Source organism: Sylvia atricapilla, chromosome 11 (assembly GCF_009819655.1).
Source record: "Sylvia atricapilla isolate bSylAtr1 chromosome 11, bSylAtr1.pri, whole genome shotgun sequence".
NCBI classification, from domain to species: Eukaryota; Metazoa; Chordata; class Aves; order Passeriformes; family Sylviidae; genus Sylvia; species Sylvia atricapilla.
Window position 1 is genome coordinate 5,064,127 of NC_089150.1, and position 13,589 is coordinate 5,077,715.

Here is a 13,589-nt window from a genome sequence, read left to right on the forward strand (position 1 = left end):
GGAGAGTTTCGGACCTCTCCACCCATGTGTAGTGGTGACAGCTGTCCCCTGTGCCTGGCTGCCTCTGCCAGAGCTCAGCCCTGGCCTCCCACATCAGCCTCCTTATTGCCTCAGCCCTTACAACCAGGTTTCTAAACAGGGCTTTAATGACCACCCATTAAACCTCTGATTATGAATACTGCAGGGCTGAGAATCTACATTTACAGAAACAGCCCTTTTGTTTGGTAAAAATGAGCTGTTTTGTTAGTACTTCCTTCCAAAACCTCTCCTACTTCACTGAAGCTCCCTGCCAACTCTGCCTGCTAGAGCAGCCATTGCAGTGATGAGTCAGGCTTAAAAATAGGAGGAAAACTGTGTTTTAATAATCATTATCCTGTGAGTCTATGATTGAAGTTGGAGCTTAGGAGGTCATCTGGCCAAACTCTCCAGCTCCGAGAGGGAGTTCAGGTCGCTCAGGGTTTGGGTTTTTTTATTATTTTTGCTCTGATTTCTGAGGCCTCAGAAGAACATGTTCTGTATTTCCATTTGACTCTACAAACACCTGGTAATCTGCCTTCTCTCTGCAAGCCTAGAGGACCTGCAGCCTTTTGATTCCATCAAAATGGGCTCGTAAAGGAGTGAATAAAACTCAGCTTTTGTGAGCATTGGCTGTACTTGAGCGCTGGAAGGAGAGACCCTGATTTTCTACCCAGCTGTCCCTGTCCGTGGCACTTGGGTGCTGGCCAACTTGCAAAGAAAAATGGATATTCCTGGCAGAAGAGTGCAGCAACCAGCACTCCTCAGTGCTAATTGACCTCTTCTTGGCAGCTTCATCAAAGACGTTGAAGAATAAATAGGCTGTTGATTGAACTGTTTCCTCAGAGGTGGTCCCCCTTTACCCAGGGCTGGGGAAGAGCCTCGCAGAGAGATTAGCCCCTGCTCCCAAGGACCAAATAAACCTTTCATCTCCTGCTTTCCATGTGGCACCTGGGAGGTGGCATCCTGGGATGGAGGGAGTTGCTGTGTCCTTTGTGTCCTCCGTGCCCGTGGATCCACTCTAGGGGTGCACAGAGTGTCGGATTTTTCAGAAACAAAGGGGGACATAGCTCTGATGAAAACTCTTACAGTTCAGTCTGATTGGAAGAGAGATTGGCAGCAGAAATAAACACCTTCAGGGAAAGCCTGGACAAAGTTGAGGCAGATGCTGATGGACGTGAGTGGTGCATTCTTTGCATAGAAAAGTCGTGTTGGTGCTTGCTGGCGCTGCTGCGAAGGCACGCAGAAATCCTGCTGAAATGGGGCGTGCAGGTTTCAGCTGATTAATTAATGGACCGTGCGAGGAGAGAATAGGAACCATTTTACTGATGCCCGTAAATAGGTTTTGAAATATTCTGCTGGGGTTTTGTCATGACAAATTGCATTTATATACTTCAGCCCACCCCCGTATTTCGTTTGAGGTTGGGCCTAGAGTCCGGAATATTTGAACTTTCTGTGCAATGGGCAGTCCAGGAGAGGTGTTTTCACTGGAAATATTTTAAAGCATATGAACTGAACCCTTTGTTTCGAATCAGATCACTGTTAAACTTCTGAGATTTAGCAAATACCACACTGCTTCGTGAAATACATTGTCTAAAGGTAGGGCTTTAGGTAAAGACAGAGCAAAAGTTAGCACTGCAAGCCTCACTTTTGGGCAGAGGCTTTCCTGCAGCTGTTTCAGGGCTCATTCTGCACTTAGCAAATAGAGTGAGGGTGTGCAAAATAAATATTGATCCGGTGGTGGCCTGAGCACCACGTGTGTGTATAATGAGCCTGCATGACACCATATCCATCACTGTCATGTGAGAGGGCCTCTAGAGTTACGTTGCTATGACAGCCTGACATGGGGCAACACGCCACGTTTGTGAGTAAAAAAATACAGCCCTTCCTTCTGCCCAAAGTAATGAGTCCATCTCTGATTCATTAGCACTGACTCTAGGCCATTTTTGCTTTTTCAGTGATGAGAACACTAGAAAAGACTTGAAGACACTGCCCGTCTTTCCTACCAAGACACTGCAGGAGCATCCATCACTTGCCTACTGGTGAGCTGTTTAATTTAAAATGTAAATCATTGATGTGGATGGTAACAATGAGATCACTTTTAAGCAGTTTGCAAACTCTTTTAAAAGTTTTCAGCCCAGGACACGGAGTTAATTGCTCATATTCAGGCATTTCCAGTTTTTAGAAGATGATAAATTATGCAAGATCTGATGCAAATTCCTCCTTCAAAGTTTGTTTAAATTAGATTGCTGTGTCAGAAACTGCTGGATCAGAGTATGTGGGGACCCTGCAATAGAAGGAGCTGAAGTCTGGGCTCCAGCCAAGCCTGGGTTTGCAGAGAGCACCTCGGTCTTCATCTGTCACACACTGGAGCCTTTGTGGTGGGCTGACCTTTGCTGGCTGCCAGCTGCCCACCCAGCTCCTCTCGACAGAACTGGAGAAGAAAATAATCTAGAAAGGCTTGAAAAGGAAAGAGAGTTCCAATTCTGGGGCTTGAATTTGCTGTAAAGGAACACAGCATTTAGGATGAATCAGTGATATTGTTTCATTGGAATTTATGCCCTTTGTGCAAATTCAACTCCCTCATTTGTTTTGTTGTTTTTTTTTAAGCTTGATGTGTACGTGATGGATTTTCAAGTATACCATGTTTGCTTATTATTTGTTTGTCTCTGAATGAGTACTGCTGGGCTTTTCTTTGCTTTCAAGTGTCTGACACAGAAATGCATATTTTATTTCACATTCCTCCAAAACAAAATGTTGAAATATGTAACAGGAAGAATGCAAAAAGGTCATTGCTGACAAATGTGTGGGGTTTTTTTTTCACCTATAAGATGTCGGGGGAAAAAAATACATGGGAATGAAAACAGCTCTAGTTAAACTTCTCCTGTCTTACATGTGGAGCATTAACCAGCCTTTGAAGTTTGGATCCTTTAGAACGTTAGGATGAATTTACACAATTAGCACCATTCTTCTGCAGCAGCGTCTGCAGCAGAACAGGCTGATCCGAGATGGTTTGTTAATTAGTCTGGAAGGCAGGATGTGATGGTGGGGACCAGCCAGGCAGCTCCACGCTGCCTAATGAAGGGTGGGAAAGAAATCAGCAAGAACCAGAATGTAAACCAGAGCAAGAAACGTGCAGAGGGACCCTTCTCTGCATGCTGAGCAGGTGGCTGAGCTTCGACAGATGCCGTTACACATGAGCAAAGTCGCTGAGCCTCTGAATTGGGTTTTGTGCTTGGTTTGCAGTGAGGACAGAGTAATTGAGCATTATACACAAATTAAAGGTCTGACCAGAGGACAAGCCATCGTTCAGTGAGTATGACACTTGTTAATTTGTGAAGATGGTATTTTTACTTTTCTCCTGTTCTTTTTTTGTTGTTGCTGTTGAAGAAGTGGCAAGGCAGACTGTTTGGGTCATTATTGCCTGCAGATGATGTCATTTGTATCTGCCAGATTCTCTTTTTATTGAGTTACATTGCAAAGTGGAATTGTTTGAAGCCTCACATTTCACAGGCTTACAGTTCAGCATTTCTGTAGTCATTTGGGTACCTCAAATACCAAAGAAATTGTTCGGATCTTACTTTATTGGAAGACTCTTCTCCATACCTTGCTCGTCATCAATTAATTTCCATTCCAAACTCTTAAGGGTGTGTATTACCCTAACTCCTATAAGAAATTCTGAAACGTTTAGAATTTGGCTTTCAAAAATCAAGGTCTTCCAAGCTGCCCACTGAGCCTGTGGATTTGTATTTTTCATTTACCATTAATATTTACTGTTCTTCTCACAAGCAGATGCAGTAGGATGTGTTATGAGATGTTTGAGATAATGGCCATGGCTGCACAGTGCAGACTCCTTGCAGTTTTTCTCATGTACCTCAGTGCCTGTAAATCTGTCTCAATAATCTGTGGTCTTTTTTCAGTAGGAACAAGGGAAAAATGGTCTGTTCAGTGGTTTTCTGAATTGCCTCATGAAACAGTTGTACAATGGCATAAACACATTCATTTGGAGCCTATCCTTTGTAACCAGAGCTCCATAATGGAATAATTATAGGCAGGTCTTTACTGCCAACGTTTCCCTAAAGGCCCACATGTTCAGTTCAGAATTTTTGCTTTCTGTTCTGAGATCTTCTGATAAGAGATTGAATGTTCTGTTGTATGAGAGATTTTCCTTTTGTTTTACCTGGGCCAAAATACCCCATCTTTCCCCAAGCCAAGATGCTAAGTTTTTTCTGAGAACATGGGCCTTCAATTATTAAGGCCTTCAAAATATGCAAATGATAAATGACGTGTCCTGGATGTATGTGTGAAAAAAAAATATGTTAATAGAGATTACTCCCTCCAGAGAAAATCATCTGATATGCTATAAATCTGTCTGCAGGTACATGAAAGTGGTAGAAGCTTTGCCAACATATGGAGTTCATTACTATGGAGTAAAGGTCAGTAACTGCCTGTAGATAATGTGATTGCTGAGCTTATTACGTGGGCTTGCATTCCTAGAGGAGCAGTTGGATGATCCAGTGCCCTTCTATCAATATGAAACTCCACATTTTTCAACCTCTGTAATTTTTCCCCATTCCATGTACTTTGAACAATCGTTTCCAGAAAGCAGAAAGGAATCTTTGTAAAACCTCATGTAATCCTATCAGGAGCCACATTCCTATCATCTTAATTAAACTGGATATCGCTGCTAGACCCGAAGCAGTTAATAGTTTCCCCAGAGACTTTAATCAAGATTAGAAAAACAAAATGTGGAAAAGACTCCTCCTAAGTGGCAGGTGATTAGTGGTGCGTGCTTGGAGTGGGGAAATGCTGAGAAATACTTTGGGGGAGTGATGGAAATACACCCATTTATTCCCGTTTGTAGAGCAGAGCCGGGGCCAAAGGGTTTTGTGCCGAAGAGCTCAGCAGAGATGATGTCTCCTTGCTTTTGAGTCGTGGCCATGACTGTGGTACCTGAGAAGCTGATGTTTTGTGCTGGTGTCTCCTCCTGTGGCTGTCCATGCCTGAATTTAGTGGATGCAGTCACTGGCCACAGTTTTTCCCTGTCCTTTCCCTTCACAGTCACTCCTCCAGCCAGTGACACCCCGTTGTTTCAGCAGCACTGTTGCTTTTCTCTCCACGTTGCACAGCCACCACCTGAGGTTTTGTGCCTCTGCCTCAGAAGGCAGAGGGAGAAAGCTTCCACGTTCACCCCAGCAATCCACTTCACCTCAAATTGTTTGCCAGAAGATCTTTGTTCTGTACCTACTCATACCTGTCACAGAGTGAAAAGGGCTGTAATCTTGGAATTGCCTAATTCTTAAGGAGCTCTTGGTTGACGTAGACATCAATTTTTCAGGATAAACAAGGAATCCCGTGGTGGCTTGGAATAAGTTACAAAGGAATCGGCCAGTACGACCTACAAGACAAAGTTAAGCCCAGAAAAGTAAGGGTTTTTTTACATCTGATTTTTTTGTTGGGGGAACATGGTATGGTGTTGCATGTCAGAATATATACTCCTTTAAGCTGTTGCTTATTAGACTGGTGGGCAAAAGACCAAAGGCTGGAGGCAGAAGGAGATTTCTGCTGGCACTGAGGCAGTAAATCTCTTGCTCTCCTAGATAGTGGAAACTCCCTTTGGGAGCTTTGGCTCGTGTGTCTTGAGTTTGGTGGTCTCAGGGTGGGAATTTTGGCAGCCCCCGGGGATAACTACAAAAATATGAAGTGGTTGTGTTGCTGCAAGGCCTTGTACTCGGGCAGTGTTTTCACTTCACTCTTGTAGGTGGGGTTTTTTCATACATGAAGCATAAAAGGCTCCACTGATACAGGCAGAATGTGAGGGGAACTGGGTAAATTGAAGGCTTGTTGGAGCAACTGTGTATTTCCATAAATTCTAAGGGGAAATTGGAAATAAATGCCAAGTACTGGAGGTCATTCTTCTCCTCCTCCAACGCACTGCTTCCCAATGTGTCTGCTGCAGAGTGAGCTCTGCCCACAGCCTCCTGTGCTGTTGGAATGGGGCAGAGGGTCCTGCCTTGTTCTGCTCTCAGCCCAGACAGCAGCTTTGGAAACCCACCACACACCCAACACGTGGGGTGGTGGGAGCTGCCCCCATCCTGTAGTCACATGAGTGTCCCTGTGACAGGACTGAGTGTGAAAGTCTTTGAAGGGTTTTTTAACCCCCATGGCTGGTGGGAGAGCCAGGGCTGCTCGTGCTGGAGCCATGCTCCTGGGCTGAGGCTCGTTTCTGGTCACGTCTTCATTGAAACATCTAAGCCATGAGGGGATGGAGATTTGGGAGTTTGCTGTTCTTCTTTCCCCAGGAGTGATCTGGGCAGGAGTTCACATGAAGCTGTGCTCCCTGCCAGGGAGTTTTTACATTTGCAAAATGATATTGTTTAGTGTATTGGTGCCAAAAAGCACAGCTTAACAAAACTTCCTTGTTAAAGAGTAATCCCCCCCCCTTCAAGCTTCCGACTTGATCTTCTCTTTTTCCAGAGCAGGCTATGACTTGGTTTCTTTTGGTGTATTTATGTACCTGTGTGTCCAAGGGTGAGCTCTCGTGTCCTTCCTTTGCTTTGTTTAGTAAAATACAGAGTTTTATCCCAGGTGTCTCTTCCCATGCCTGCACTAAAAGACAGTAACACAAGGGGAACCCTTTGTAAATCACCATGGTGAAGCCACTGAATGTTAAAAGAGAGCATCAAGGAGGTCCTCTTGCTCTTGAGCACTTCCCTGATTTTGGGCAACATCTATAAGATTTTCCTGCCAGGAAAGGATCATTTTGGAGCCAAGATGTCCAGCTGTGACCAGTAATGCTCTCCAAGAAAATGGAGCCTGCTTGGCTGGAAGCATTGCTTTGCCAAGCATTTTTTATGCTTGTGGGATTTCAGTTTACAACATCAACCAGGCAGATTAAGAAAAATTTTTAAGGTCAGCAGGGCCCAGATACCAAGTCACACCCTGCTACAGTTAGTTACGAGGCGTTGTCTTTGAGTACAGTGGGAGTTGTGTTTAAGGAAAATAAAATAAAAACCAGAGGTCATTTGTGCAGTGGAAGTATTACAATGAAAATGAGAGTAGTTGTTGGCTTCACTGAAATTATAATTATACAACAGAGGATAGAGGTTAAAAGGGAAGGTGAGAGAGAAGACCCTAAATGCAGATGGAAGGTTTAATTACAGTAAGCTCATTGAAATTGTGGGGATGGATATGGCTGTAGTATCCCTAAGGATTTGTCTGGTGTCAGTGCAAAGGGACAAAAATGATGTAAGCCACAGCTTGTCCTGAGCCATGACTGCCTTTAACAAGTGGCTAAATATACAGACAGTTCCTTTATAGGAAAAACGTTTCAGGGTTTTAAATACAGAGTGCACTTTGGATAAGTGGCTGGAATCGGATCACTTCTGGGAGGAAAAGCAGACATCAGGTCTAGAGGGGCACCTACACCCAGGCTTGGGTTTGGAGTTAAAAAGCTGAGATACTGCTGCTTATTTCAGTGTAACTACAGCCCTGCTGCCTGTGATGCAGCAGGCAAAAATTCCTTTTAATCTGTATTGTTGTTTATTCATATTTATGAATGTATCAGAATTTATTTCAGAGAGAGACGAGCATGTACAGCTTGCCTGAATCTTCCAGGAGTCTCTGGAGTAGCAGTCAGGAGGGGAAAACTACTGTAAACTACTCCTGTCTTTTGGAGCAGTGGTGCTAGTTTTGCTGGATTTGGCAGAATTTTCTTGCTTTGCTTTTTGGGAATGGAGCCAAACTCACAACTGCCGTGTGATGTGTTACCCAGCTGTTTATAGTGTGGATCAGAACTGCTGATGTGTTTATCCCTAGCCATCTGGGAAAGAGCATCCTCATTGTGCTCCACTTCTCCAGTTGGTGATGTTTAAATATACATGCAGCTGATTAATAAATGGAGAATAAGAGGGGAAAGGCTGAGTCCAAGTCTAGTGAAGACCGAGTTGGCCTTCCCAAATTTTAAAGCTAAAAGTGATCTCTGATACTGGTGTTGTGGTGGGAAAGCTGCAGCATTTTGGATGGGAGGCTTTTAACAGGAATTGGTCCCTGTGCCCCAGTGAATTCACACTAGGAGGATTTATTCTGCTCCCCATGTCTTTTCTGCAGTGCTGTCAGATGTGCTTGTTTCACCACAATCATAGGCATCTTGCAAGAGCCAAGTCCATATTTAGAATAAAATTTTACTATTAATAATAGAAATAAAAGATGTATTAGCGGCACCCATTAATGGAGGGTCAGTTAAATCCAAAGAAATTTAACCACCCTCTTCAAAAAGTGAAATCTTTTGGCTTTATCCAAGTAGGTCTTCAGGCAAAGACACATAAATACGAGCCTTGGAGCACAGGGGTTATCCCAAGATTTTGTTATTGGATCAACACCGGTGCATGGAGTCCAAGGCTGAGAGCTCCTCACAGGCAGCAGCTTGCAGGAGAGGCCTGGATGAAGCAATCTCCAGATCCCTATCAGCCAGCCCTGCCACTGCTCCATCCTCACCATCCATGAGGGCAGCGTGTGACTCGGGGCTGGACCTGGAGAACCTGCCCTGGCTGGCTGGCTGTGTAGAGCTGGCTGGGGAGTTTTGGCTCCAGCTATTAATATTTTTCAGGTTGACCTGAGATGGTTTGGGCAAGGGAGTTTTGTTGCTCCAATTCACTGCTGGGAGGTTGTGTTGCTTTGGGAGCAGTTTCTAGCAGAGCCCAAGTGTTACCCATCACCCAGGACTGCCAGCTGAGGCACTGAGGGGAGCACTGTGCTCCTAACAGACTGAAAAGGGAGAATTATTTTGTGTGCCATTTATGAAAATTGTCTTTGTGGATAAAAGCAGTGGCTCCGCACTGGCTGGAGGTTATACTGAGCTCACTTGATTATCATCCTGGAGTCTCACGGGGCATTAAAACAGACTGGCTTTGGCAGCCCTTGTTCAGATTTGAGCTCAGACCTGGGATTAGCTCTGCAGTCCTGCTGCTTTGCAAACATACTCTCTTTCAGTGGCAGTTAATATTGAGAGTCACATCCTGCTTGGAGAAGTGCCTCCTGCTTGCTGTGGGGTGGCATGCCAAGATCCTGTCCCTGGTATCCTTGGAATCAATTAGGAAAAGTATGAAACAGGTCCCAGGACTTCGTTTGTCATTTCAAGCCAGAATAGATCTCCCTTTATCTCTGTCCCGTTCTTCTCCCTGGCAAGATAAACAATGTATGTCTTGTTAAGGGAGGGTGCAGTGAGGCATGAGTTGAGTTTATTCTGCGTTCAGCCAATATGTGAGGATCCTCTGAGGGCTGGAGAAGGCAGCTTGCTGGCTCTTTGACTCGTTCTCCCACTTCATTGTGTTTCTGTGGGTGACTCCCTCGTGATAAATTAGCTGTGTTATCTGAAGAGAAGAATTAATCTTGCCGTGGTATTGTTTCAAATTTCCAAGAATATCGGTTCTGCTGCTTGATGTCTTGACTGCATTGTGTTCTCAGAAGTGGTTTTGTTAGCATGTACTCGGTTTGAAATGGGTAATGTTTATCACAGGATGCTGTGGGCTGGAAGGAACCTGGAAGATCATCTCATTTTAACTCCCCTGCCACGGGCAGGGACACCTTCCACTGTCCCAGGTTGCTCCAAGCCCCGCTGTCCAACCTGGCCTGGGACAGTTCCAGGGATTCAGGGACAGTCAAAGCTTCTCTGGGCAGCCTGTGCCAGGGCCTCATCACCTCCACAGTATCCCTGTCTGGATTTAATACTTCCAGGGCTTTTGCTTTCCAGTCCAGACCCCTGGCTGCTCAGACAATTTCTCTATATTTCTTCCAGTCTCTGTAGGGGGTTTTTTGTGTCTGAGTTTGTCCAGAAGCTCTTTGTTCATCCTTGCAAGCCTCCTGACACTTTTGCCTGACTTTCTCTGTGTTGGGATGCATTGCTCCTGAGCTGTGAGGAGGAGGTATTATGGTATTTCTTTCTTAATTCAACATATGCTAAGAGTTGATGCTAAAAGTTTTCCCTTGCAGAACATTTACTTCATGTAAATTTGCTTCCTGCTTTGTTGAATAGTTCAGAACACAGCAGCATTGGAACAGTCTTCTCAGCAGGCAGCTCTAATTAGGCAGAGATTTCTTTTATTGTGTTTATTTCTCACCAAGCCATTGATTTAGATAGAAGATACTAAGCTGACATAATTACTTAAAATAAACACAGAGCTTTTATGAGACTGCTCTGAAATTCAGTTCTTTCCAGATGTGCAAAAAGTTGCTTGAACATCATCTGCTGCAAAACACAAACGTTTTGGGGCAGTTTGATGTTGAGACATCTCTCAGTCTTGTGATGCCAGCGCTAGTGAGGACCAGGCAAAAAAAGGATCATAAGGTATTAGAAAAAAATACGATTGAAGAGGTTCCTAGAGGACTGTCTTAATATTTAAGGGATGAAGGATGCCTGCAGGTGAGCCTTTCCTGGTTATGCTGGCACAGGTGGGAGCTGTCTGCCTCCTTCCCTCAGAAGCTGCTGCAGGTGGGGCAGTTTGGCTCTCCTGCCACATCTCCTCAGGTGCCTCCCTCCATGGGCACAGGGAAACACAGGATTCCAGCTGAAGGCAGGATGCCAGACACAGCTGAGTGCAGCACAGGGGCTGAGGCACAGCCCTGCTCCCAGCGCTGCTGCCAGGGTGGTAATTTCCCTCATCGGGTGGGGTGCATTCCTGTGGGCAGAAATCTTTTATGTTTCCTTGCTCTGAGTTGCCAGATTTGTCTGCAGATTGCTGTTCCCAGCCAGTTTCCCGAGGTGCTGGTTGCTGAGCCTCCTTGCAGGTGCTGCACGTACCACGGGGTGCTTTGGAAGTGCTTCCCCAGGGAAAGGCTGCTGCAAGCTCTGTGGCATGGCTTGCACTTCCACGCTGACCTTACTCAAAGGCCTCTTGGGTGGAAAGCCAGAGATTTGGGTAATTTAGCTCTTGGTCAGCATTTGTCACTGACCTTGGAAACATCTCAGGTGCAGTTCTGGCACGTGGGCTGGTGCAGCAGCGTGTGGCCACACAGCCCCTGCACTCAGCTGCTCTCCACATTTTCACCTCCTTGCAAAAAAATCCTTTGGAAAAAAAAATACTACAATTTATTACTATTTTTTTTAAACAAAATCCCTCGGGCTCACAGCAATGTTGAGCCAGGAGCCCCTGAGCAGCTCTCCTGCCTGTCTCTTTGGGCAGGGTCTCTGCCAGCTCCTGCCTGCAATCCTGACTGGGCTGTTTTTCTGAGCCAGTTTGCTCATGCTGTTAGGCCGGGACAAACTTGCATTTTATTCAAAACTGGATGCAAGATCAGCCAGGTTAAAAAAAAAAAAAAAAAAAAAAAAAAAAAAAAAAAGCTGCTTCTTTTAAGGCGTTTCAACATTCAGGCATGCCATGTCTCTTTGGGCTGCCTTAGACTATTACTGTTCTTTTTGTGAAGGAAGGAGGGCCATTCCTTTTGGTTCAGTGCTCCCAGTATCTGGAATTAAATCACAGCAGAAGTGCAGGGAAGGCTGAACTCGTGGGCTGGAAAAGCAGCAGCTGGGTGGTAGGAGCCTGGCTGGTGCACAGAGGTGCCTGGGTAATGAGATGTGATCAGAGCTGCACCTCCACCTTCTACAAGAAAAAATAATCAGAAAAACAGCCTTGACCAGGCCGAGTTCTACTCAGAGTCAGACAGGCAGCCCCTGGGATGCTCAGTAGTTTTCAGGAGCATTTAAGTGTCTTGACAGCCTACATGGATGGGAAGGCTATTAAGAAAACATTAATTAGCTTAGGTGGACTTAATCATCTGGTTAAAGGGAACATACATTGCAAAACTTCCACAAAAACATTTTAATTATTCCTAATTGTTCTTCCAGCCCTCAAAAACCAGTTCCAGATTTCCAGATTTTTTTTTTTTGGCCACTCTTTTGTCTTTAAATATGCATGTAGTTTAGGTAAGATTGGAATTAGGAATTATTTAGGAACATGTCTGTACAGGGTAGGGAGTGTTTGAAGGGAGCAGGATATCTCTGGAGCAGTGACGGTTTCCTGAGTGTTGCCTTTTGACCACAAGCTAGAAAAATTTCAGTTAAACAGAGTTATTACTTTATTGCTTTGTCCTTGTTTGTATTGACTGCATTTTTTTACCTCTTGTCTTCATGGATCCAAGCATGTTCGGCAGAAACTTGTAATACTTTCATTTGGGATTATGTTTATGTGCATCTGTATAAATATTATTAGCTCACAGTTTATTCTGAAGATGCTCATTTAATCACCGGCCTTTTTTACAAGGACCTGAGTTAGGAGGGTTTGTCAGATGAGGAGATAGCTAAGGAGCTTATATTTTTTTTCAGTTAAGTGGTTTGAGGACAGGGCACTTTTCAGTCCTCGAGAGCCAAGATGTGTCTTGGGTACAAAGTCCCATCTCTGCTGCTGTGAACAGCAGAGGGGAGAGCTGGAGTTACCCCAGACTTAGGGCAGGGAGGCAGAGATGCCTTTGCAATGTCCCCAGAATACCTGGGGCGCCCGTCAGCTCCTTTTGGGCTGGGATGGATCTCGCAGGGTGGGGAGGAAATGGGGCAAAGCTCTACCCACATCCTGAGGCAATTCCATGCAGGTTTTCTAAAAAACGCAAACGCCTTTTTTTTTTTTTTTTTTTTTTTTTTTTTTTTTTTTTTTTTTTTTTTTTTTTTTTTTTTTTCCCCTCTTTCTCGGCGCTGCAAACAATCCTGGCGTGGGCTTTTCACAGACCCCTGTGTCCCTCTGCCTGGGCAGGAGGCTGCTCCAGCTGCTGGAGCTGCTGCATTTTGTCACCTTGGGACAGGTGCCCCCTTCTCCCGCAGCCCCCAGGAATGTCGAGCGCGTCCGGAGGGGAAAAACCCAAAGGAAGTGATCAAGGGGCCGGGGAGCCATCACACCCGCCACGATCAGCGAGGCAGGGGTTTTTTTTTCTCCAGAGGTCATGTTCGAAGCACGCCCATGGTTTTTACGAGCGTGGGAGCGGGCGGCCGGGAACGCCGGGATGATGCTTCTGGTTGAACCTGTTGCCTCTGGGTGTGAGTCAAGGCCGGCGGGACAGGGCACAGCACGGACCCCGGGCAGCCCCCACACCTCTGCCCTGACCCCCGCTGACACTGGAGTGCTGCCAGGGGTGCAGCCCCTGGCTGAATGCTCCTCGTTCCCTCCGCCGCTGTGTTTTCCCTGGATCTGGGAAAGGGGCGTGGGAGGCGGCGCAGGGGAGCGGTGGGTGGTGATGTCAGGCGTGTGTCAGCGCTGGGAGGCGAAGCTGCCGGAGCGGAGCAGCCCCACACAGGGACGGAGGGACAGCAGGGCCGCCTGGGCTGTGCCCTGCCCATGCCACCAGTGCCCATGACCCTGCCCGGCGGGGCCGGGGAGCCGGGATCGGGATCGGGATCGGGATCGGGGCTGCGGCGAGGTGAGTGCGGGACGAGCCGCCGGGGCTGTGCCGGGATCCCGGCCCGGATCGCTGCTGGAGAACCCACGGGCAGCTATTGCTCAATCCTGACAGGCTGTGCTGGGGTTGTTTCCTTTTGCCTCTTTATAAATGTTCTTGTAAAAAGTTCTTGCAAAAATTTCATTTTCAAAGTT

General features: G+C 46.0%; 1 protein-coding gene and 1 long non-coding RNA gene across 5 annotated transcripts in view; one reads left to right on the forward strand and one right to left on the reverse strand.

The window, feature by feature from the left end:
• Positions 1–13,589, forward strand: part of FRMD4B (FERM domain containing 4B) — a 79,244-nt gene that overhangs the window by 50,003 nt on the left and 15,652 nt on the right. For all 4 annotated transcript variants that reach the window (XM_066327208.1, XM_066327211.1, XM_066327209.1 and 1 more), the window contains 4 exons: positions 1,974–2,057; positions 3,262–3,327; positions 4,394–4,451; positions 5,354–5,440. In XM_066327208.1, the coding sequence (XP_066183305.1) occupies positions 1,974–2,057; positions 3,262–3,327; positions 4,394–4,451; positions 5,354–5,440 (295 nt within the window). The remainder of the gene's footprint in view (positions 1–1,973; positions 2,058–3,261; positions 3,328–4,393; positions 4,452–5,353; positions 5,441–13,589) is intronic.
• LOC136366265 (uncharacterized) overlaps positions 12,598–13,589 on the reverse strand; it is a 302,489-nt gene continuing 301,497 nt past the window's right edge. Inside the window, exon 2 of the long non-coding RNA XR_010744497.1 lies at positions 12,598–12,686. This is a non-coding gene — a long non-coding RNA (uncharacterized lncRNA). The remainder of the gene's footprint in view (positions 12,687–13,589) is intronic.